Here is a 24,953-nt window from a genome sequence, read left to right on the forward strand (position 1 = left end):
GTCAGAGTTCAGAAGTGTTACTCCAGTGACGTCAATCTACGGAAAATAGTGAAGACGTTTGGAGCGGATTATTTAAAATGGCTGACTGAATTTGTGGCATTATGTGCTGTTTAGACAGTATTTTCACATACTTTATCTGGTGGTGGTACGTGGCTGGGTCATCCTGTTAGCTGGAACCAACCCCTCAGTAGGACAGCTCTGGATCATTGTTTTGTGCTTTGCTGCTGCAAGTGTTTTGTGTATACTTTGTGTTGCTACGTGCTGCATTGTATCACAATCGTTTGTTTTTCCCCGAGAAATGGAGCTTTTATATAAAAAGGTACACATGATAAGCTATAGGCTAGGAGGACCTACCAGCTACACCACAGTTAAGCACACACTCGCACACAAACTAGACATACGTAATAAGTTTTCTTTATTGAACAATATTGTCAGAGTTAGTTGTTGACGAACCCCAAGATGCAGAGATGGAGGCAGGCATGGAGTGAGAAAACATGATTTAATAAAAATACTACAATAAGAACAAACGAAAGGGGTACAACAAAAAACGCGCACGTGGGCGGATATCAAACTAAGAGAGTTAGCATGGGAGCTAGAAAATAAACGGAGCTTAGCATGGAAGCGAGCAAAAACAAAAAGGGGGCTACCAGGTATCGAGCAGAAAACAGAAGTCGTACATGTAATATGAAAACAAACTTGGAAGCAGGGAACAAACGGCAGTAAGCTAAAAACCGCAATTAAATGTAGCTTACCGCAACGCTGTATTGACAAGACGTGATACGTCACGACACAACAGGTAGCAACGACAAGAGCGACAAGAAGTGACAATACAATAATCCAGCACTGACTGGAAGACAAAGCAGGTACAAATAGGAGTGGGCTGATTGACACCAGGTGTGGCCAGGTGCCAATCAGCCACAGCTGAAAGGGAAAACAGCGCGCAGGGAAAAAAACAGGAAACAGACAAAATAAGAACACTGACAGGAACTAAAAACAGGACATACTAAACACACAGAGGAAAAACTAAAACACAAACAAACTGTCAGTGGCAAGTGTTAAAAATATTGCAGTATAAAACAGCGCATTTGTCAATATGCACAGTATAAAATTATGGTTGGTTTCATATTACTTACACATACAAAGTGTCAGAGGCAGAAGCATATTAGAAAGTATCCGGTATCGAATGCAGGGGTGTCAAACTAATTTTAGATTGGGAGCCACACGGAGAAAAATCTACTCCCAAGTGAGCCGGACTGGTAAAATCTCGGCACGGTAACTTAAATATAAAGACAACTTCAGATTATTTTCTTTGTTTGAAAATAGAACAAGCACATTCTGAAAATGTACAAATCATAATGTTTTTTTTTTTTTACATTTACATGTTGCGGTTAATAGTATTCTATCTTTATTTGTCAGTATTTATACTATCTGAATAATGTATGTGATAATATTCATCAGTAAACTCATTGGTGTTTTTTTTTTCCTTAAAGATACAACAATAATTTCAACATCAAATTACAGGATGTTATTTATATGTAGTTTGCTCATGTTCCTCGACTGATGCACCAACATAAGGTTTTTTTTTATTTACATATGTAACAATCTACAAATATACAAATTGCTATTGCGACGATTATCCAGTGAACACATTTAGAACAGCAGTTTCTTTCATTCAAAAATTTCCGCTTATTTTTTTACTTAGCAAACTCATTCCGCAGGCCGGATAAAACCTGTTCCGGTTGTATGTTTGACACTCCTGATCCAATGTGTCCTCATTCAACTTACTGCGTTATGAGTTTAACTTCATGAATTATTGTGGCCACTCGGTGTCGTCAAAAAACGTTTTTCACAGAGTCTAACAGAGAAAATTGTTAGGAATGAATTTTATTTCATACCAACCATTGTTGTCTGTTAGACTCATTTCATTTAATCAAAACGGTTCTAGTATTCCACACTACAAAAAAATCAAAGTATAAACCTGTGTTGATATTGTATCAGAGTAATATCGTTATTGGCCAATATTCAAGGATCCAATATCGGTATTGTTATAGAAGTTGAATCGGAACATTCCTAAATATTTATTATTCCTGGATTGAGGTGTTGCGAAGAAGGAAGCGGTGTTAGCAAAGTTTACTTGTGATGCTCCTTAGGCAACATAAAATAAACTTTTCCATTTACAAGATAAATTAGGTTGTTAGGTTCGATAATTGTAGCGGAAGTTGTGACATCAGAAAGGCCGGACACAGCCTTTTTGACGTATTTAATGTAAAAAGAAAAAAGTACAAGAACAAAAAAATTTAGTACAGGTGGAAAAACGCTAAGAATAGCACTGATGGAGCTGTGCATGTAAAGCTAAGCTTGACTGAGAGTTAACTGAAAAAAACAATACAAAAACTGGAACAACTATACTACTGACCGTATAACTCCGCTGTGCAGCTCCAACAATGACCCAACAACCAACTGAGCTAACAGATAGGATGAAATAGCCTGCCGGTGCTCATTAGCAGAAGGTGAAAAACATAATGATTAATCACCCTCAGGTGAGGACGACAGTGCTCAGAAACAGAGGTGAAGCTACTGCAGGACAAGACATACAGAACAGGAAGTGGTAACAAAATACAAGTGCAAAACAGGAAGTGAGTCAGAAACTGAAAATCAATCAATCAAGCTTTATTGCAGACTCCTACGTCCATGTAGACATACAATCACATACAGTACATAAAACAAATAATACAGTAGAAAAGGCATTATCACATACAATGAAAACAGTGCCTGTGGATATTCAGTCAAAAAAATAAAAGCAGCGATAAAACATATACTTTAAAAATGCTTCTACATGTTCTACAAAAGGCACAAATACCAGTGTTTCCATTAACAGGGTTGGTTCAAAAATACACCTAGGAATGGTTATCTGTATTATAACATTCATATATACCATTGTTCTCTGTTAGACTCTATAATAAGATCATTTTCGGACCCCTGCAGTCTACATACTGTATAATCTTGAACATCAGTTTTCCCAGGGTGTTGTGGAAGGTGTTTATCCCTAAATCACAAAAAAGCTTGCTGTCACTTCTATCCCTGGGCTTTTTGGGCAGGATTCTGAGACAGCCGTTATATGCAACCTGGAATTTGCGCAAGCTATCTTTCTTGAACCTCACCCAGAGGGGTGCCGTGTACATAGGGGTGCAGTGAGCTCTAAACAATCAATCAATCAATTTTTATTTATATAGCCCTAAATCACAAATGTCTCAAAGGACTGCACAGACCACTATGACATCCTCGGAAGAACCCATATAAGGGCAAGGAAAACTCACACCCAGTGGGCAAGGAGAATTCCCACCCAGTGGGACGCCAGTGACAATGATGACTATGAGAACCTTGGAGAAGAACTCAAATGTGGGCAACCCTCTCCCTCTAGGGGACCGAAAGCAATGGATGTCTAGCGTGTCTAACATGATACTGTGAAAGTTCAATCCATAGTGGCTCCAACACAGCCGCGAGAGTTCAGTTCAAAGCGGATTCAAGACAGCAGCGAGTGTCCCGTCCACAGGAAACTATCCCAAGCGGAGTCGGATCAGCATCCTAGAGATGTCCCCATCCGGTACACAGGCGAGTGGTCAATCCTGGGTCCCGACTCTGGAAAGCCAGTACTTCATCCATGGTCATCAGACCAGACCCCCTCGACAAGGGAGGGGGGGAAAGAGGAGAAAAAGAAAAGAAGCGGCAGATCAACTGGTCTAAAAAGGAGGTCTATTTAAAGGCTAGAGTATACAAATGAGTTTCGTCAAAAAAAATCCACAACACAAAAACAAGGAATGACCTGGCGAAATAGGTTATGATATCGATGAGATTAATTTTTCCAATTTTGTGTTCAGTCCGAGTCAACAGCATTTTGTAATGTTATTGTCCGTTTTAGTTTTGCAGCCTGGTGACTTGGAACCATTTTAAATGTCAGCATGCAAGTAGTTTGCATTGATTAAGTTTATTATAACTGTATTCACAGCTTTTAAATACATTTTATCTCCTTTTTATTTTGTTCCTTTTCTCACGTTCCCACTGAGAAGCGCCCAAAACAGAGCAATCATAAAGTAAACACAGTAATTATCTTTGAAGGCCTGTTTGCTTGAACATTGACAGATTCATCTGTGATCTTCAGTGACAGTCGAATGTAAACTGTATATTTCCAGCAATCTGCCAAACAATTTCACCTCGTCTATGCCTTCCATTGCAATGCTTGACAGGCTATTTTGCTCTGACTTGGTCTGGAAATTGCCTTGCTTAAAGCTGATGGACGAGTTATAAAAGTAATTTATTCCACAAATCACACAGTTGAGTTTAAAAATCCCAGACCAAGCTTTGAGCATCACTGCTGGCATAGAAGAAATCATGTAAGAAAAGAAAAGTTAAAAGTGACAGCAAAAAAAAAAAAAATGCTCAGAGAAATAGTCTTGACAAATGAGTGCTAATCAATGAATAAAGCATTTTGTTTCATGCAAGATTAGTCTTTGCTTTGCGTGTTTTGTTTTTTGAAGTAATGCAGTAGAAAGCAGGTTAAGTGAAAACTCTTGAGATGGGGTATTTCAGGTTTTTTCCGTTCTTATAGAGTGGTAGGTCAAATTTAGCATCAGTTACCATAGTAACCTAATCTGCTCACTGGCAGGTTTGTTCTGTGTCGTGTTTGTGTCTACTCTCAATTGCTCTGTTTATTGCAGTTCTGAGTGTTGCTGGGTCAGGTTTGGTTTTGGAATTGGATTGCATTGTTATGGTATTGCTGTGTATTATTTTGTTGGATTGATTAAAAAAAAATAGCACCAACAAAACATCAGGGAATATCAGAAACAACCTTTATTAAGAGGAGCATTGTCAAGGCGTGGACTTTGTTTTTTTTTTTTCCCGGAAGGCAAAGGAAAGTTGGCGCGGGCAAGGCTTGAAGGTAACTACATATTTATTGATTGCTATTAAAAAAAAGGAACTAAAAGGCGCGCACTAGGCGGATGTACAAAATCTTGGCTAATGAACAAAAACTTGCACAAAGGCAGAAACTACGAACATAAAACAAAACTCGATAACTGACCTGAAGAAACAAAAACTTACGTGGCATGGCAAGAAGCAAAACTATGGAAAGTATCAGAGGTAGCATGGCATGAAGTGATCCGAGGTCAAGTCGCCAGGCTGACTTCCTGTCAACTTTCGGTTTAAAAAATACAGGTGTTTGAACAGGTGCGTGAGTCAAAACAAATCATGTGCGTGACATGAGAGGTAAGACTAATTGGTTGGCATGGTAACAAAGCAAAGAAGGAAGTGCTAAAACAGGAAACAATGGAGTCGTAAGCAAAACAGAACATAACTAAACAAAACATGATCACAAGACATGACAAGCATCAACATTTACATTTCAAAATATGGGAAATCTCCTGCAAGTTGATCAAAATATGGGATTCTTCTACACCACTATAACTTTCAAGCTAATCAGTTTAATGCACGTTTACAACATCTTATGGATTTATTAATACAATGCAAGGTTTCTTGTTGAACAACTCTAAAATATTAGTAGGTTGGTAGGTTTAAGTTTATTTCGAACATGTATACAGATTTAATGTGATACATCACATATTTCACATATTTTCTTTTCTCTTTACATGTCTAAAAAGAAGTAGGAAGAAGCAAGGTTTAATTAATTAAATCCCTTTTCCACTTCATAGCAATTACTCAATGTTGGCGTTAACACCCTTTTTTGTGTCTTTTTACACATCGAAATCAGAATGGACGCGCAATTCCGGAAGCCCACACATCCTCTGGATGCGTATTCATTTTTTTTTTTTTACCGTCCAGTTTACTTGTTTTTTAAAAAAATGTTATCGATTATCGCTTTCTGACAGTGTTTTGTTTTGTTTATATTTTCCTGGTCAAATTTCCGTCCCCGTTTATTGCGTTTATATTGGTCGTAAATTGTGATTCGTCGAAATGTTTTATCAATGACAAATACTGCCTCAGTTTACACTCGGACATGGTAAACACTAAGGTGAGTGTAAAGTCAACCTTTTTAAGTTCATCCTGAGCCATGTCTCCAGTATATAAGTTGTTTTTGTTTCCATGACTGCATGGAAACTTCACTTTTATCTCTCTTTAGATAGACATTGTTTGAAGATGGAGACAGGCTTGCTGTTAGTTTCAAGCTGAACAGCATCTGACCAGACTCCTCCACCCCAAAAACATACTTTGCAGATCAACAAACAGGGCAAACATATGCCTTGAGAAGTGTTCAAAAGGAGTCTCTTGGAAAAGTAGCTGAAAAGTTCGCAAGTGTTGCTCGCATCGCTGACTTCACCGTCATTGTTTACTGAAGCAGAGATGCTGACTGTGTGTTAAGATAAACGTGCATGCGTTGCTAGGCTCTGCTTTTTATCGATAGACTTATCAGATTACATTTTTTATTTTCTGTGTGTCAAAAAGTGTGGCCTGGAGGCCATTTTCGGCCCTCAGCTAATATTTCAAAGGCCCACTCACATTCTAAAGATACTATTCAAATAAACAAAAACATGACAAAAGTAGAATAAAAAAGCTTACAGGTGAAATGTAATTTAGAAAAGTTGCAATGTTGACTGATAAAACAAAGCTGTTTTTTTTCTCTAAAACTGTCATTGCCAATCCATCCATCCATCCATCCATCCATCCATCCATCTTCTTCCACTTATCCGAGGTCGGGTCGGGGGGGCAGCAGCATAAGCAGGGAAGCCCAGACTTCCCTCTCCCCAACCACTTCGTCTAGCTCATCCCGGGGGATCCCGAGGCCTTCCCAGGCCAGCCGGGAGACATAATCTTCACAACGAGTCCTGGGTCTTCCCCGTGGCCTCCTACTGGTCGGACGTGCCCGAAACACCTCCCTAAGGAGGCGTTCGGGTGGCATCCTGACCAGATGCCCGAAACACCTCCTCTGGCTCCTCTCGATGTGGAGGAGCTTCGGCTTTACTTTGAGCTCCCCCCGGATGGCAGAGCTTCTCACCCTATCTCTAAGGGAGAGCACCGCCACCCGGCAGAGGAAACTCATTTTGGCTGTTTGTACCCGTGACCTTGTCCTTTCGGTCATAACCCAAAGCTCATGACCATAGGTGAGGATGGGAACGTAGATCAACCGGTAAATTGAGAGCTTTGCCTTCCAGCTCAGCTCCTTCTTCACCACAACGGATCGACACAGCGTCCGCAATACTGAAGATGCCGCACCAATCCGCCTGTCAATCTCTCGATCCACTCTTCCCTCACAGACCCTTAGGAACTCCGGGCGGGTCTCATCCGGGGCCTTGCCACCGAGGAGCTTTTTGACTACCTCAGCAACCTCAGCCCCATAGATAGGAGAGCTCACCACAGATTCCCCAGGCATCCCCAGGCACTGCTTCCTCTTAGGAATAAGTGTTGGTGGGATTGAGGAGGTTTTCGAAGTATTCCCTTCACCAATCCACAACATCCGCAGTCAAGGTCAGCAAAAATGGTAAGTGGTAAATGGGTTGTACTTGTATAGCGCTTTTCTACCCCTTTTTAAGGAGCCTAAAGCGCTTTGACAGTATTTCCACATTCGCCCATTCACACACACATTCACACACTGACTGCGGGAGCTGCCATGCAAGGCGCTCACCAGGGCCCATTAGGAGCAAGAACAGAGCAGAACACCATCCTCACCATACACAGTGTTGACAGTGCACTGCTTTCCTTTCCTGAGGCGGCGGACAGTGGTCCAAAATCGGTTCAAAGCCGTCTGGAAGTCATATTCCATGGTTTCCCCAAACTCCTCCTATGTCGGAGTTTTTTCTTCTGCGACCGCTGAAGCCGCACACCGCTTGGCCTGTCGGTATCTGTTTTCTGCTCCGGAGTCCTATGAGCCAATAAAACCCGATAGGAATCTTTCTTCAGCTTGACGGCATCCCTCACCGCTGGTGTCCACCAACGGATTCTAGGATTACCGCCACGACAGGTACCTACTACCTTGCGGCCACAGCTCCAATCAGCCGCCTCGACAATAGAGGTGCGGAACATGGTCCACTCGGACTCAATGTCCAGCACCTCACTCGTGATATGTTCAAAGTTCTTCCGGAGGTGGGAATTGAAACTCTCTCTGACCGGAGACTCTGCTGGACGTTCCCAGCAGACCCTCACAATGTGTTTGGGCCTGCCAGGTCTTTCCGGCATCCTCCCCACCATCACAGCCAACTCACCACCAGGTGGTGATCGATAGAAAGCTCCGCCCCTCTCTTCACCCAAGTGTCCAAAACGTGAGGCCGCGAATACAATGACATAACTACAAAGTCACTCATGGAACTGCGGCCTAGGGTGTCCTGGTGCCAAGTGCACATATGGACACCCTTATGTTTGAACATGGTGTGTTTGTTATGGAAAATTATGACGAGCACAAAAGTCCAATAACAGAACACCGCTCGGTTTCAGATCCGGGCAGCCATTCCTTCCAATCACGCCTCTCCAAGTTGCCGTTGCCAACATGAGGGTTGAAGTCCCCCAGTAGGACAAAGGAATTACCCGGCGGAGCACTTTCCCGTACTCCTCCCTAGAGTGTATCCAAAAATGGTGGGTACTTTGTACTGCCCTTTGATGCGTAAGCATAAAAAATAGACAGAGCCAGTCCCCCCTACCTGAAAGCGGAGGGAGGCTACCCTCTCATCCACCGGTTTGAACTCTAACGTGCAGGCTTTGAGGCCTGGGGAAACAAGAATTGCTAGCCCAGCCTGTCACCTCTCACTGCGTGCAACGCCAGTGTGGAAGAGAGTTTAGCGCCTCTCGAGATATCTCATTCCAGAGCCCTTTCTGTGCGTCGAGGTGAGTCCGACTATATCCAGCCGGAATTTCTCCACCTCGCGTACTAGCTCAGGCTCCTTCCCCTCCAGCAAGGTGACATTCCACGTCCCAAGAGCTAGCTTATGTCGGCGAGGATCGGACCGCCTAGTGCCCTGCCTTCGACCTCCGCCCAGCTCACAACGCACTGGACCTTTATGGCCTCTTTCATGAGTGGCGAGCCTATTGGAGGGGGGACCTATGTTGACTCTTTGGGCTGTGCCATGGCACAGGCCCGGCCACCAGGCACTCGCTATCGTGCCCTAACTCAGGGCCTGGCTCCAGAGGGGGGCCCCGGTGACCTGCGTCCGGGCGAGGGAAATCGGAGTCTCTGTTTTTGTATAGAAGTCTTTGAGCTGCTCTTTGTCTGATCCTTCACCTAGGACCTGTTTTTCTTGGGGGACCCTACCAGGGGTTATGGAAGCCCCCGGACAACATAGCTCCTTGGATCATTGGGACACGCAAACTCCTCTGTCACGAAAAGGTGGCAGCTCAGAGAGGAGCATAGTATTGAATCAAAATCAATGTTCTAATGAATTATTGATCTGTCCAAGGCTCCGATTACTTCACATCAAGTATTCCACTTGGAAACATATTTTTTGTGGAAGATTTTGCATATTTTGTGTGTTTGAAATAAACAAACATAGTTTTCTTTAACAAAAAGGGCAGAACACAACAACAAAAAAACATTTAAAAAAACTTATAATTGACGGATAGATCTGAAGTTGATGTAGACTCTAGAGATTTAAGCATTAAATAAATAATGCATGTATGCCCTGGCACACAATTATCATAATTTCATGAACAAAGCAAAACACTTTTTACACTTTTGTACTGAAATAAATACACCCACAACTTTTTAAATAAAAATTAGAGAAAAAAACTACCAGCAGCGGTAAAGTTTAGATCCATGAAGGAACGATTAAAGTGAATAAATGTTTATAACTGCAATTTACGTATGCATAAAACATGTTTTTCTTTTGTTTTATTTTTATGAATTAAGTAACGTTTATGACAACCTTTTTCCAAAACACAATTTAAAATGTGAGATATAACAGGATAATGCCTACATTGATCATTTGTTTTCAAAACGCGTACAAAAAGTGGGACCCCAAAAATGTAATATAGAACACCATTACTATGACTTAATGGGGTTTCTGGGACCCCGTTTTGAAAATTCCTAGTGCCAACATCGGTACTTACACATATGTTCACTTCCTCAATTTGTAACACAATTTACATCAATGACTTCTACATGGTGTTATTGATATGAAATATGTGATTTCTAAATATGGCAAATATTTAAATAATAGTAATTCTGGGATTCCTCACGTTTCTTATATGTCAGACATTATTCAAGCTGACTGACAATTTCTTTGACAATGTTATAGAAAGTGTGAGATGCTGCCTGTTCTTCTTTACGTATTATATATTGTAAGTCTCCAAGTTGAGGGCAATCGGTTTCGACAGCGCAGCCACAAACTGGATGCTCCTCTGTGGTGTCCCACAGGGGAGCATTCTGGGATCATTGTTATTCTTGATTTACTTTGACGACATGAAATCACCACAGGGAATCTGTGGTGGACTCTCCTATTTCTGGGGCTGAGGTTGCTGAGGTAGTTAAAAAGCTCCTCGGTGGCAAGGCCCCAGGGGTGGATGAGATCCGCCCGGAGTTCCTTAAGGCTCTGGATGCTGTGGGGCTGTCTTGGTTGACAAGACTCTGCAGCATCGCGTGGACATCGGGGGCGGTACCTCTGGATTGGCAGACCGGGGTGGTGGTCCCTCTCTTTAAGAAGGGGGACCGGAGGGTGTGTTCCAACTATCGTGGGATCACACTCCTCAGCCTTCCCGGTAAGGTTTATTCAGGTGTACTGGAGAGGAGGCTACGCCGGATAGTTGAACCTCGGATTCAGGAGGAACAGTGTGGTTTTCGTCCTGGTCGTGGAACTGTGGACCAGCTCTATACTCTCGGCAGGGTTCTTGAGGGTGCATGGGAGTTTGCCCAACCAGTCTACATGTGCTTTGTGGACTTGGAAAAGGCATTCGACCGTGTCCCTCGGGACATTTTTAACATTTTAGTGACTGAGACCCTCCATGCTCCACAGGAGCCCTAAGGATAAAAAAAATCCATATATTTTGTTATGGTTTGAAAATTAAATATATCAAAATGGCCCAAGCATGCTTACATTTTTACGTATGCGGCCCTCTGTTGAAAAAGTTTGGACACCCCTGGTTTAAGTTTTAGTATAAGACTCTTATTTGAGAAAAAAAAACTAAAATATTTTATAATTTCATTTAACTATGTATTAGCTATACTATTTACAGTAAGCAAAATAATCTTCCAACAAGAGCTGGAATGGCATATTGATTTTTCTTAATTTTTTATTTCAAGAAATACATCTTACATTTCAACATTTGCATTGACTTTACATGTCAAACATATTTAGACACCATCTATACATCCATCCATATATTTTCCACCGCTTGTCCCGTTCACAAAGGATGTATTATTTTTAGCTGCTCAATGTGCCTTTTTAACTTGTTGGATTACAATGCAATGTAGGACTGTCAAATATTATTTTACTGTTTTAATGTTCTTTCTAAAAAAGTGTTCACATTCGCCATAAATAGACATTAAAACTTTCATTTCCAGCTGGGTAAAGAAAGACAACCATTTCTGTCCACTATTGCTCGGATAAATCACAGAATCATCTCTGTATTGATCACGGTGTTTTATTATGGTCATAAGATATATTCTGGAATAACATTTTGAGTTTCCTTCCTATCCTGAGGTAAATCAACTCATGAGTTTGTTGAACCACCTACATCTCCTATCTGGAATACTGTTTTTGTTTTGTTTTTTTTATTTCAATGTTGTGTTGTTATTTCACGATGAAAGACTAAATGTGGAGTGTGATGTTTCTCTCAGCATCCATTGCATATACGATGATGTTATTTGTCGGCTTTACGCAAGGCGAAGCCCACAGAGATGTGTTCCTCTGCATGCAATCGTGCCGCAGCTGTCAGCCGTGTAAATTGCGTCGTCTGTGAGCGGCGATATCGTTTGTTTGAAGCCTCTTCATTGTTTGTCCTGATGTCTTTATCTGTGGTGCGGCTGCTCCTCACATCAATGTGTCATCTTTTAATCTTTTCTTTTTTTCCTGCTGCAGGTTTACCGACATTCCTACAAGGCTTCGTACAGCATCTATAATATTCACACAAGGTAATTGTTTGTGCTTATTAGTTGTTTGAATCTCTGTGACTTTGGTCATCTCCCAACCTGATACTTGTGGGCTCAGTCCACGATCCCCCCATAACCATGTCCAAATACCCTTGGGCAAGTAAGTCATTACACAGCAACAAAGACCTGGCACAGGAACCAGACTGGTACTAAGCACTTTAGCATTTTAGTTTGTCATTCAACTGCAAAGCTAACCTACCAAAATAGCCATTTGCTTGTTGTAATTTTCAAAATAAACTTAAGTGCTTTTCTTTTTTCAAGTCTAACTTTGGTAAGTAGGGGTGTCCCAATACCACTTTTTCCATTTTTGAAACAATTCCATTATTGGAGCCTCGCGTATTGGAGACTTTGTATGTGTAAGTAATATGCAACTATATTTATTTAATAGTGAATTATATTTATATAGCGCTTTTCTCTAGTGACTCAAAGCGCTTTACATAGTGAAACCCAATATCTAAGTTACATTTTAAACCAGTGTGGGTGGCACTGGGAGCACGTGGGTAAAGTGTCTTGCCCAAGGACACAACGGCAGTGACTAGGATGGCTGAAGCGGGAATCGAACCTGGAACCCTCAAGTTGCTGGCACGGCCACTCTACCAACCGAGCTATACCGCCCCGATATGAACAATACTTGTTTATGTTGACAAAAGTGCTGTTTTAGACTGTAATATTGGTTGTTCGATTATGGACATTTATTACATATGTTTAGCTTGTGCGCTATTGTGCGCTTAGCTGTCGTCTAGCTCAGTGGTTCTCAAATGGGGGTACGCGTACCCCTAAGGGTACTTGAAGGTATGCCAAGGGGTACGTGAGATATTTTAAAATTATTCTAAAAATAGCAACAATTAAAAAATCCTTTATAAATATATTTATTGAATAATACTTCAACAAAATATGAATGTAAGTTCATAAACTGTGAAAAGAAATGCAACAATGCAATATTCAGTGTTGACAGCTAGATATTTTGTGGACATGTTCCATAAATATTGATGTTGAAGAGTTCTTTTTTTGTGAAGAAATGTGTCAGGCTTTCCCCTGACAGTTTGTCTATGTTTTAGTTTTTTTCCTATGTGTGTTTAGTATTTCCTGTCCTTAGTTCCTGTCTAGTGCTCTTATTTTGTCAGCTTCCTGTCCTGTTCCTCCTCAGCTGCGGCTGATTGGCACCTGGTCACACCGTTGCCAATCAGCCTGCTCCTATTTGTACTTGCTTTCTCTTGTGTCAGTTGCTGGATCATTGTATTGTATTGGCGTTGCCATATGTTGCTCTTGTCGTGTCAATGTGATTTTTTTCAGCTATTACCTGTCGTGCTACATTCTGTCCTGGTCGTCGTAGCGGCAAGCTGTTCTTGTTAGCCATAAGTTTTTTCCAGTTTTTCTGTTTGCTATCCACTAGCTTCCATGCTAAAGTTCCTTTTTGTTTTCAAGCTTCCAGTGCTAGCTCCCTTAGTTTGTTAATCCTCCCACGTACGTGCTTTTTGTTTGTTCTTCTTTAGTTTTAACTAAATCATGTTTTCTTGCACAATGCCTGCCTACTTCTCTGCATCTTGGGGTTCAACAACAAATAACTCTGACAAACTGTTTAGAATTAAGTTCATGAATCCAGATGGATCTCTATTACAATCCCCAAAGAGGGCACTTACAGTGGAGGATTGCTTCTATGTGTAGAAATCTTTTTTTATTATTGAATCAATTGTTCATTTTCAACAAGTTTATAGTTATTTTTATATATATTTTTTCCAAATAGTTCAAGAAAGACAACTACAAATGAGCAATGTTTTGAAGTAGTGCTGTATTTTACTTCTTTATCTCTTTTTTTTCTTTCAAAAATGCTTTGGTCTGATTAGGGGGTACTTGAATTAAAAAAAATGTTCACAGGTGGTACATCACTGAAAAAAGGTTGAGAACCACTGGTCTAGCTGATATAGGATATTTTGTAAATGACTTAACTAAAATACTGTACAAGAAAAGGCCAACTTTGTGTGCCTATTGGAGAACATCTAGATGTTAATTGACTGTCTAGCTTCGCACGAGTAAACACGCTGCAGGACTGCTTGTATCGAATATTGTATCACACATTTTAGATACAAGCTAATATGATGTGATAGTTGTTTATTTGCCAATATCAGATCAATATGCAATATCAATATTGGATCAGGACACCCTTAGTGAAGTCCATTTAACTACTTAAAATTTACAAATTAATACTAAATATTGTATTTTTGTACAAGCTTCCTAAACTAAAGATGACTCATGTAAGTAGCAAGACTAAAAGTAAAAGGAGTGAATTTTTAACATAGAATTATCAAATGTATGAAATATAGCCACATTTATGCTAATAACATGTTAACACTAAGCATTACATGTATTAAAAAAATACATTTCAAAAATAAAAAATATAAAAGGATAATATTGTATGTAAAAGCACTGTGCTTATATTTACTGTGCTTATATTTTCTTCCGCTTATCTGAAGTCGGGTCGCAGGAAGGGAGAGTAGATGCAGATTTAAATAATGCAATATGTAAAGTTGTTTATGGGGGTTATTACTATATCTACCTTGTATGCTATTTTATTGGAAATACTTTGAAACTGTGCATCTAATTATTACTATACTTACTGTCACCAAGTCTTAAGCAAATTAAGGACTTGCAGTTCATTAAAACGTTTAAAAACATGCCTGGATTGCATTTTGACTACAAACTTGCACTTTTGTTCAAATATTGGGTTATTTTCTAAAATAACCCAATATTTATATAAAGAGTAATAACCTGTGATTGATCATCATTATTCACAGCTCAATCACTTCACTGTTCTAAATACCTCGAACCTCGATCTTTGGTCTTAATTGGTTCTTCAACTTAGCTCGCCAACAGATAAGTTTGTATAGTGAAGCAGAATTCCCTATAAGAATCAATGTAAACATGTAGCCCGCACAAAAGTCCCTATTTTAGTAAATAAAATGCACACTTTGAAAACACTATAAGGTCTGTGTATATATATATATATATATACATATATATATATATATATATATATATATATATATATATATATATATATATATATATATATATATATACCTCATAGTATTTTCAAAGTGTGCAATTTTTTTACAAAAATATATATATGTATAAATATGCATGTATATACAGTATGCATATATATTTATATATATATATATATATATATATATACACACTGTGTGTGTGTGTGTATATATACAGTATATGTGTGTATATATACAGTATATACATATATACACTATATATATATATATATATATATATATATATATATATATATATATATATATACACACACACGCACGCACACACTTATACATCTATATCAAACCATAGTATGGGTAATAGCTCAACAATCTCTTTTTCCATCCAATCAGCAAGCTTAATGTCAACAATGAACACGTACACAAACACACTAGTCTCCTTGGTGCGCTTAAAAAAACAAAAAACTAAAATAATTTTACCTTGTTAATTTTAGTGCAAACTAGCAGTGTGAAGCTATCTTTCATCGGCTTGTGTCCAGGTAGTTCCTTCTCCTTTGCTGTAATAAAGGTGATATCTTTTTCCGGTCTCATCGCAATTAAATATTTCTGCGGAAGAAGTCCCCCTTTACTGATAAAATCCTTAAAATAAAGACGCCGCAAACCGGAGGCTAACTACATAGCTAAAATGCTACTTCAGTGGTTATCTAGCAACCCGAAGGTACACAGCGAGACTGTGAGAGTTTGGACACATTTAAAGCTTTTCTTATCACACAAAGTGTTCTCTTAGAGAGGCTGACACAGCTCTGACCCGTGCAAGGTACACAAATTGTGGAAATAAACTTGTCAGATGTGCCACTAGCCTTGAAGCTCTTTAAAATGGGCGTGGCAGGTGTGTACAGTATGTGATCTAGGGAGCCCAGCCTCCTCAAAATGGAGGCTGGGAATGAATGAATGAATAAAGAAATTAATGAAACGTTTGTACACCAAGACATGGTCCGCACACAGAGGCGTGACGTAAAGAACGCATTCGAGGCGTTCGTTAATCGAGGTTCCAATTAAATCAAATATTTTTGTTTTAAGACATTCTAAATATGTATTTTCTAAAACGATAGGTAGAGACCTCTAAACATGAAATGATACCTATATGCTAAGGTTGCATGATTAATGCCAAAGTTATATTCACCATTATTTTTTATCAATAATAAAGTCAGATCATGATGTAAATTGTAATAATAAAACAGTTTAATAAAATGGCTAAATAAACAATATACATACATTTAAAGACACATATTTGTGATTTTTTTTCATTATTACTGTAGTATTACCTTTTTTCATTTATTAGGCACACTGGATAAAGGAGTCATATTATGTAATTTTTTTCTGAATGGAAAACACTTCATTGTGTTCTACATAACATGTAATGGTGGTTCTTTGGTCAAAATGCTGCATAGATTATGTATGTTTTACGGATCATCTTCAAGCCGCTTTCTGACAGTCGCTTCAGGACCCGCAGTTTTGTGGGCGGTCTTATTTACGTGGCTCACCTTCGACAGGGTCTTAATTATAGTTACTTGTTTCGTTACCAAAAAAGTAATTGAAATAGTAATGGGATTATTATTTAATAATTGTAAATAATGACTAAGGAAAGTAATTAATGAGTTACTTACAGGAAAAAAAAAAAAAATCTGGCACAAGCAGTGGAGAGATGTTACTTGAGACCAGCGTTTGCGTATGCGTCTTTTTAAAGCCGGTGTCTGTTGCCAAGTGATATGTCAGCCAGAGCATGCTCAGAGCAGCATTTTAGCTCAGCTGTGTTTGTTAACTTAGCAACGACAGCTTTGTTCAAACTTTGCACTGAATAGCATGTAAACATACAGTGCAAATACACCGCACACAATAGCATGCAAACTGTGCTCATAAACTTATGTAAATTGCCGTACATAGCCCATGTAACATTCAAAACCACACATGAATACGATTTACATATTGTAATATCTGTGATATTTGTATTAGTGTACTGTGTCTTTAAGGGTTTGGTGAACGCGCATGCGCGAGTGAGTTGGCGGGAACTGTGATTGTGCGAGAGCATGAGTTGTGGCTAACAGCAGCTCGTGTATGTGTGTGCATTAATTTGGAACTACTAGAAGTTACCGCTTGTTAATAAAGCGATTGAACGGCGCATCCTCGTCTGTGTGACTCCTTCTCCACCGCGGGCATTACATTGGTGTCAGAAGTGCTTCGGTTTCAACCCGCTGCCTGTGGAGAGAGAATGTTCGCCGACCTCGGCGCTCAAGTGAAGGTAGAGAGAGGAACTGGAGAGTGTGTGATTGACATGCCGGACGCAGCTCGCGTCGAGCACGGACGCCATGAAGCCGGTGTTTCGCGCCACATGGACAACAGTATCCCCATGAAGGAGCGGCGTCATGACGCAAGAGCGCATGCGCCGCCACCGAATGTAAACAAACATGGCGGTGCCCATGAGTTTGTGTGTGAAGCATTGAGGACACTGAAGTTTTCAGGGAATGGAAGCTGGGAAGCTTATACAAATCAGTTTGAGCTTGTGACTAATAAAGCAGACTGGACTGAAGAGGTGAGAGCAATACATTTGGCTTTGTCACTCACAGAAGAAGCTGCGTCCTGTTTGCTCCTGCTGAACCCGGGAGAGAGACTTGATTACAGTGCGCTGGTTGCTGCGCTGCAAAGGCATTTTGGATAGTTTGACTTGAGAGACTCTCTGCGCTGTGAGTTTAAGCACCGTGACAGGCTACCGGGTGAGTCGCTTTGGTGCCTTGCTCATGGGATCGAGAGGCTGGGTCGGCGTGCATATATCAGAATACTGGACACAATCCAAAATGAACTCATACGTGATCAATTCATCCAAGCTCTTAAACCGGATGAACTGCAATTGCGCGTCCAGCTCGCCCACCCTTCTGCCCTGGCAGATGCACATGAACTCGCCATGGAGAGAGAGATCGCCACTGGCGAGGCACCTGAGATATCTTCCCGCCCAGTTTCGGCTGCATCGTTTACGCAGGGTGCGGAGCAAAGACCGACGTGGGTGGAGGAACTTGTATGTGCGCTGCAGACCTGCTCAACCCAGTATGAGGACAAGAAGGACAGACGAGCGTGTACTGCTGTCTGCTGGGGGTGTGGACAACTTGGCCACCTGCTGCGGCGCTGTCCAAATAGGAAGGACCAGCAGGGAAATGGGAGAGGGTCAGTGTAGCCCGGACGACACAGACCCCTTTAGCCAGTAACCGGGAGCACCAGCCCTCAAGTGATGAGACTGTTGTGACTGTGGGCTGGACAGAAGTGGGACCCCATGTCATCTTTGCGTGCAGATTGGGAACGTGGCCTGCACATCCCTGGTGGATACTTGATCTTCAGCCACGATTGTGAGACCGGACGTTGTTTCAGCTGGAACCGTTGTAGAACCACGTCTCACTCAATCAATCAATCAATGTTTATTTATATAGCCCCAAATCACAAATGTCTCAAAGGACTGCACAAATCATTACGACTACAACATCCTCGGATTAAAGAGAGTGACTGGGGAAGTGGCCCAGATGAAAGGCAAAGCAACGTTTATGTTCATAATCGGAGGCTTGTCAGAAACATTTTCCGCTTGGGTGGCGGATGTGAGCAACCCATGTATACTTGGTCGAGACTTTTCAAAAGCCAAAAGATGTGTTATAGACCTGGGGTCTGCTGTGCTTGTTCTGCCGAGTGGCCAGTGAGTAAAGCTGACCCCTCCTACTGAACGGGACAGTGGCTGTGTTCATCAACACCGCAATCGCCAGTCAGACAACCTGGGAAGAGGCTGTCAGGCCCTCCATAGGGAGAGTGGCGGCAATCATGGAGCTCGCAGCCAAGAGGACATCATCCACCACGAAACAGCCATCGGTAATGGGGGCAGAGTCCGCTCACCCTGAAGAATCAAACCCAAAGTGGGAGGCAACGTCATCCGGGCCATCTGCAACGGCAGCGCTAAACCAACAACAGCAAAGGGAGGACCGGACAGTAGCGGTCCGCTCCATCTGGGAAAAGACTGTGTCGGCCTCGAAAGGGAGCAGCGGGAGCAACTCTGGCACGTACTCTGGGACTTAAAAGACATTTTCGCCCTCAATGAAAATGAGGTGGGTCTCACCCATCTGGTCGAACACCACATCGTCACTGGGGATGCGCGGCCAGTCAAGGAGCGCCACCGTCGTCTCCCCATGATCAGGCAGGAGGCGGCTGATAGGGAGGTCCATGCAATGCTAGAGGCGGGGATCATAGAACCCTCTGACAGTCCGTGGGCATCTGGCGTGGTCATGGTTCCCAGGAAGAACAGCACAAGGCCGCTGTTCTGTGTGGACTACAGGCTGCTGAATAAGGTGTCAAAAAAGATTTTTACCCACTCCCGCGAGTCGATGAGACGTTGGACCTGGAGTCAGGGTCCTCGTGGTTCTCGTCACTCCACGTGCGCAGTGGATACTGGCAGGTCCCACTCACCCCTGAGTCACGACAGAAGACAGCGTTCTGCACCACCAGGGGCCACTGGCAATTCAAAGTCATGAGCTTTGGGCTCTGCAACGCACCAGGGACATTTGAGTGACTGATGGACACAGTGCTAGCTAACATCCCCAGGCAAGAGTGCTTTGTCTATTTGGACGATGTCCTGGAGGAGAAGATCAGCACTATAAGAGATTAGCCAATTCCGAAGTACCAGAAGCAGCTAACAAGCTTTTTGGGACTTGCCTCATATCATCGGGGGTTTGTGAGGGGATTTTCCTGCAGTGGAGCACCGTTGTTTAACCTTCTCCAGAACAATCAGATGTTTGTGTGGACGCCAGATTGTCAAGAGGCATTTTCTGGTCTCAAGAAGGCCCTCATGAATGCTCCTGTTCTCACCACTCCAGACCCAGCTATGCCTTTTGTGCTTGATACGGACGCCAGTTGGTATGGGCGCAGTGCTGTCGCAGGTGGGCCGCCCAGAAGGTGAGTGGGTGGTGGCTTACTTCAGCCGCACCTTCAATAAGCGTGAGCGGCAGTACTGTGTGACCAGACGAGAACTGTTGGCTGTTGTGTTAGCTGTACGCCCTTTCAAGTACTACTTGTGTGGCGTGTCCTTCACCATCAGAACAGACCATGCAGCACTACAATGGCTAATGTTGTTTCGAGAACCTGGGGTCAAGTGGCACGATGGCTGGAGGAGATGCAGTCTTTCCACTTTAGTGTGTGTCATCGGGCTGGGGCGCAGCACGCCAATGCAGACGCTCTCTCTCGGCGGCCATGTGCTATTGATGGCTGTAACTACTGTGACCGGCGAGACGTCAGAGAGAAGGAGCTGCGCGGAGATGAGACTGCTGACAGGCCTTCATGCTGCACCTTGGAGACTGTGGACGCTGCATAATGGGTGGCCAGGCAGGAGGAAGACAGTGATCTCAAACCAGTGCGGCAATGGGTCCAGAGTAGCAGGAGACCATCCTGGGAAAGCGTGTTGGGACTGTCAGTCGGCACCAAAGGCCTGTGGAGTAAATTTGCTGTGCTGCACATCAGGGACGGCGTACTGCAGCGTGCATGGAAGGAGCCGGCCACCGGGGAGGAGAGATGCCAGGTGGTGGCACCTAAGATTCTGAGGGAGGCAGTGCTGAAGGCGTGGCATGGGGGCATGGGCTCAGGCCATTTTGGAAGCTCAAAAACGCTCTGTCGGTTGCGCCAAGGGTTCTACCGGGGTCAGCACCGGCGGGACGTGGAGGACTTCTGTCGGCGCTGTGATGAGTGCGCAGCCTACAAGGAACCCCAGGACCGGTCACACGCACCACTTCAGCAGCAGGGGGTTGGAGCACTCATGGAGAGGGTAGCTGTGGACATTATGAGCCTTTTTCCCGTAACAGACAAAGGTAACAAGTATGTGCTTTGCGCGATGGATTACTTTTCCAAGTGGCTGGAGGCGCACGCGCTGCCGGACCAAGAAGCAGAGACCGTGGCTGATGCCTTACAGGAGGGTATGTTCAGTCGCTTCAGAACTGCAGGTATCCTCCACAGCGACCAGGGAAGGAATTTAGAATCCAGAGTTTTTGCTGCCCTGTGTGAAAGACTGGACATGCAAAAGACACGCACGGCTTCTTTGCATCCGCAAAGTGATGGACTAGTGGAGCGGTTTAACCGCACCATGCAGCAGCAGCTGGCCGTCCTCGCCGCCAACCATCAGCATGTCTGAGACCGTCATATTCCACTAGTGCCTGATATCATACAGCTCCGTAGTTCAAAGTTCCACAAGCTGCACCCCTGCTCTGCTGATGTTGGATAGGGAGATCCGGACACCTGCTGAGTTGCCGTTTGGGAGACCACCAGGCAGCACCGAGGATCAACCAGGACTGGAATACGCTCGGGAGTTGCAAGATCGGATGAAAGCAGCACATTCCTTTGCGCGAGACCAGTTGGAGAATGCTGGTTTGAGGCAAAAGAGGAACCATGACGTGCGGAGCTGGTCTGGGTGTACACGCCCAAAAGAAAAAAAGGACGGGGCGGCATAGCTCGGTTGGTAGAGTGGCCGTGCCAGCAACTTGAGGGTTGCAGGTTTGATTCCCGCTTGTGCAATCCTAGTTACTGCCATTGTGTCCTTCGGCAAGACACTTTACCCACCTTCTCCCAGTGCCACCCACACTGGTTTAAATGTAACTTAGATATTGGGTGTCACTATGTAAAGCGCTTTGAGTCACTTGAGAAAAGCGCTATATAAATATAATTCACAATTCACGTTGCCCCAAGCTGGACAGTCATTGGGACGGTCCGTGTAGGGTGCTAGAGAGGGTGGGAGAAGTAGTGTCCCCTAAGGGTCGAAAGGTTGTTCTGCATAAAGACCGTTTGGCACACTACCGGGGTAGAGAAGTTCCCCAGTTTTAGGCGGCACCTGCCTCACCAGATGGCACTGGACAGTTGGTGGATCAAGGTTCCCCATATTCCCGTATTGTTGTCCCCGTTCAGCTGCTAGCGCCACGTGTTGATGGACCTGAGTTAGAACAGGGCAGGCGACAGAGACAGAGGCGTAGACCACCATGGTTCAGAGATTTTCTTGTTGACCCCTCGGGGCGAGGGGACTCATAAAGGGGGAGGCAGTGTAATATCTGTGATATTTGTATTAGTGTAGTGTGTCTTTAAGGGTTTGGTGAACGCGCATGCGCGAGTGAGTTGGCAGGAAGTGTGAGTGAGCGTGAGTTGTGGCTAACAGCAGCTCGTGTATGTGTGTGCATTATTTTGGAACTACTAGAAGTTACCACTTGTTAATAAAGCGATTGAACGGCGCATCTTCGTCTGTGTGAGTCCTCCCGCGGGCATTACAATATGAAATCGTTGCATGTACTATTACTGAGAAAGAGAAACACAAACATTGCCCCCTCCCTTGGAGCAGTGAGCTAACGAGCAAAGACGCTACATGCTAAGTAGCAGCAAGCTAAACAGTGCTATTTCTACATTTACACGCGCACACAACTTCTATATAACACTTATAAAACACACAAAAGGCTTACAGACAATGTTTCCAAGACACAACAAGGTTGTGGGAAGAAACAACAAACTGGAGCGCTGAAACACGTAAACATGTCTCATGTCTAAATTAGTGTGCGTCTGACTGCCGCGCGGCTGCTACCGGGAACTAGAAGGGAGCTACTCACCTTCAAGATAAAGGTCCCTTGTCATTACCTGATAATGTTACGTCACAATAGCAAAACACCACAGGTCGGCGCTTGGTAAAATAATTGTGCAGTAAAACCAGTTATTAACATTGATCATGTTAATCATTGTTGATCATTACAAAGATTGTTATTACGATTTATATATTTAATATTGTTTCATTGTGTTACTATTTTTAACTTTTTATTTTTTATTATTAAAAACTGGTATTCATATTTATAGTTCTGTTGTTGTTTGTATTTTGTTTCTTTCTTATCCCCACAGTTGCTTCCTCAGTCTGTTTTTCTTCCTTCTATCCTCTCCTGCTTTCTTCCAGTTGCGCCAAACACTAAATAAATCCAAGCATATAATAAAGTTAAATACATATAACGCAACAAAAGAAGTATGCCACACTTCTCTTTTGTCAATTAAATATTTACAGCAGATACGGGTATCTACATCAACAATATTGTTTGCCAATATGGCTGAACAGGACAGGTTAATAATAAGTAAATAAATAAATAACAAAAAGATCTATTTTTCAAACATTTGTATGTGTGTTTTCAAACCCAAATGGTCAAGAAAACCCCACTACATACATTTTATTTCATTATTAATTAATGATAATGATACTTATTCTTTATGATTTTTCGTCTGTTCCTCCTATTTTTTATGCTCCATTTGATACATGCAAAATACAATTTTAAATGATTATTCTGACTTGTTTTCTATCCAGGGAGGTTTGGGAACTGGATCCTCCAGAGGTGCTGAATTCAGTCCTCCAATACGCTGCCTGGGGAGTGCAAGGCCAACAATTGGTTAGCAAACACAAAATACAGTAGTTTTACTAACTAAATATCATATGCTAATTCACACAATTTCAGTAAATGTTTACTTAGCATGAATTATATGCGAATGTTTGTTTAAGATTAGTGTGTTAAAAGAAAGGGTAATTTAATTGTATTCATTGGACTTATGCTATCTAGCCAGGCCTCCCCTTTTTTCTATCATAACTATCAACACATATCTTTATCCTTTGCCTTTACAGATTTACATTTTTGAAAATAACATTTACTACCAGTCAGACGTGAAGAGCAATTCCCTTAGGCTGACGTCCTCAGGGAAGGAAGGAATCATCTTTAATGGGATTGCTGACTGGCTCTATGAAGGTACATTTTCTTGTATGTATGATTCAATAATTCAATGATTCAAGAAATTGTATTATCCTAGCAGCACACATGATACGGCTTGAAATGTTGTTCCGGATTTTCCACATTTAGCCCAATAGTTACCACAAGAACATTAGTATTCACATCATACTGTAATGTGATTGGTATTCATTGCTACAGTGCACCATTTGTTTTCAGTAGTCTAATAGCTTACGGAAATAAGTTGTTCTTCAGTCTGGTGGTCCTACTCCAGATGCTCCACAGCCTCCTGCCTGAACGAAGGGGGTCAAATATAGAGCGTGTAGCATGGGTTAAATCCTTGGAGATGCAGAGAGCCCTCTTTTTTCATCTCTACAGATGAAGATGTATGTGTTGGTGAAAAGGCTGCTCCCCACCATCTTCTGAGCTGCTTTTGCAACCCTCTGCAGTGCCTTTCTCTCTTCAGCCGTGCAGCTGCTGTGCCACACCGTTAGGCTGGTGCTGAGAGTGCTCTTCAACACACATCTGTAGAAGCTCCTCAGGTTGGGGATCCCTAGTTCCGTACACTGCAGGTTCCTGAAGAAGTACAAAAACTAGTGTGCCTTCTTGAGCAGACAGAAAATATTGTGGCTCCAGGTCAGGTACCTGAAGATGGAATCAGACAATTTTTACATGTGCTTTACTGATGTACAGGTTGCTGACCTTGCTGAAGTCCACCACCATCGCCATCCATCCATTCATCCATTTTCTACTGCTTGTCCCTCTCGGGGTTCAGCTATCTCGACTTGTTCAGGGTACTCCCTGGACAAGGGTTTACCCTTAACGCCCCCCCCCCCCCCCCCTCCCTTCCCACCATCTCCTTGTTCTCTTTTGCATTGATGCAACGTTTGTTTGCACCATTCTACCAGATGTTCTACCTCTTCTATGTACTCAGACTCATTGTTGTCTTTGATATCGTACAGTAAGTCAGTAGTGTGAAGAGGAGGAGCAAACATCACTAGGGGAGCCAGTGCTGTGGGTGATTGTATAGGCGACAGAGTTGTCGAAAAATCCAGTAACCAA

The 24,953-nt window shown here is 42.5% G+C and overlaps 1 protein-coding gene across 2 annotated transcripts in view; it reads left to right on the forward strand.

Moving 5' to 3' along the window:
- LOC133564381 (inactive dipeptidyl peptidase 10-like) overlaps nt 1-24,953 on the forward strand; it is a 326,503-nt gene that overhangs the window by 236,722 nt on the left and 64,828 nt on the right. For both annotated transcript variants that reach the window (XM_061918637.1, XM_061918636.1), the window contains exons 6-8: nt 12,012-12,064; nt 23,480-23,561; nt 23,792-23,912. In XM_061918637.1, the coding sequence (XP_061774621.1) occupies nt 12,012-12,064; nt 23,480-23,561; nt 23,792-23,912 (256 nt within the window). The remainder of the gene's footprint in view (nt 1-12,011; nt 12,065-23,479; nt 23,562-23,791; nt 23,913-24,953) is intronic.

The sequence above is a fragment of the Nerophis ophidion genome, linkage group LG13 (genome assembly GCF_033978795.1).
Source record: "Nerophis ophidion isolate RoL-2023_Sa linkage group LG13, RoL_Noph_v1.0, whole genome shotgun sequence".
NCBI classification, from domain to species: domain Eukaryota; kingdom Metazoa; phylum Chordata; class Actinopteri; order Syngnathiformes; family Syngnathidae; genus Nerophis; species Nerophis ophidion.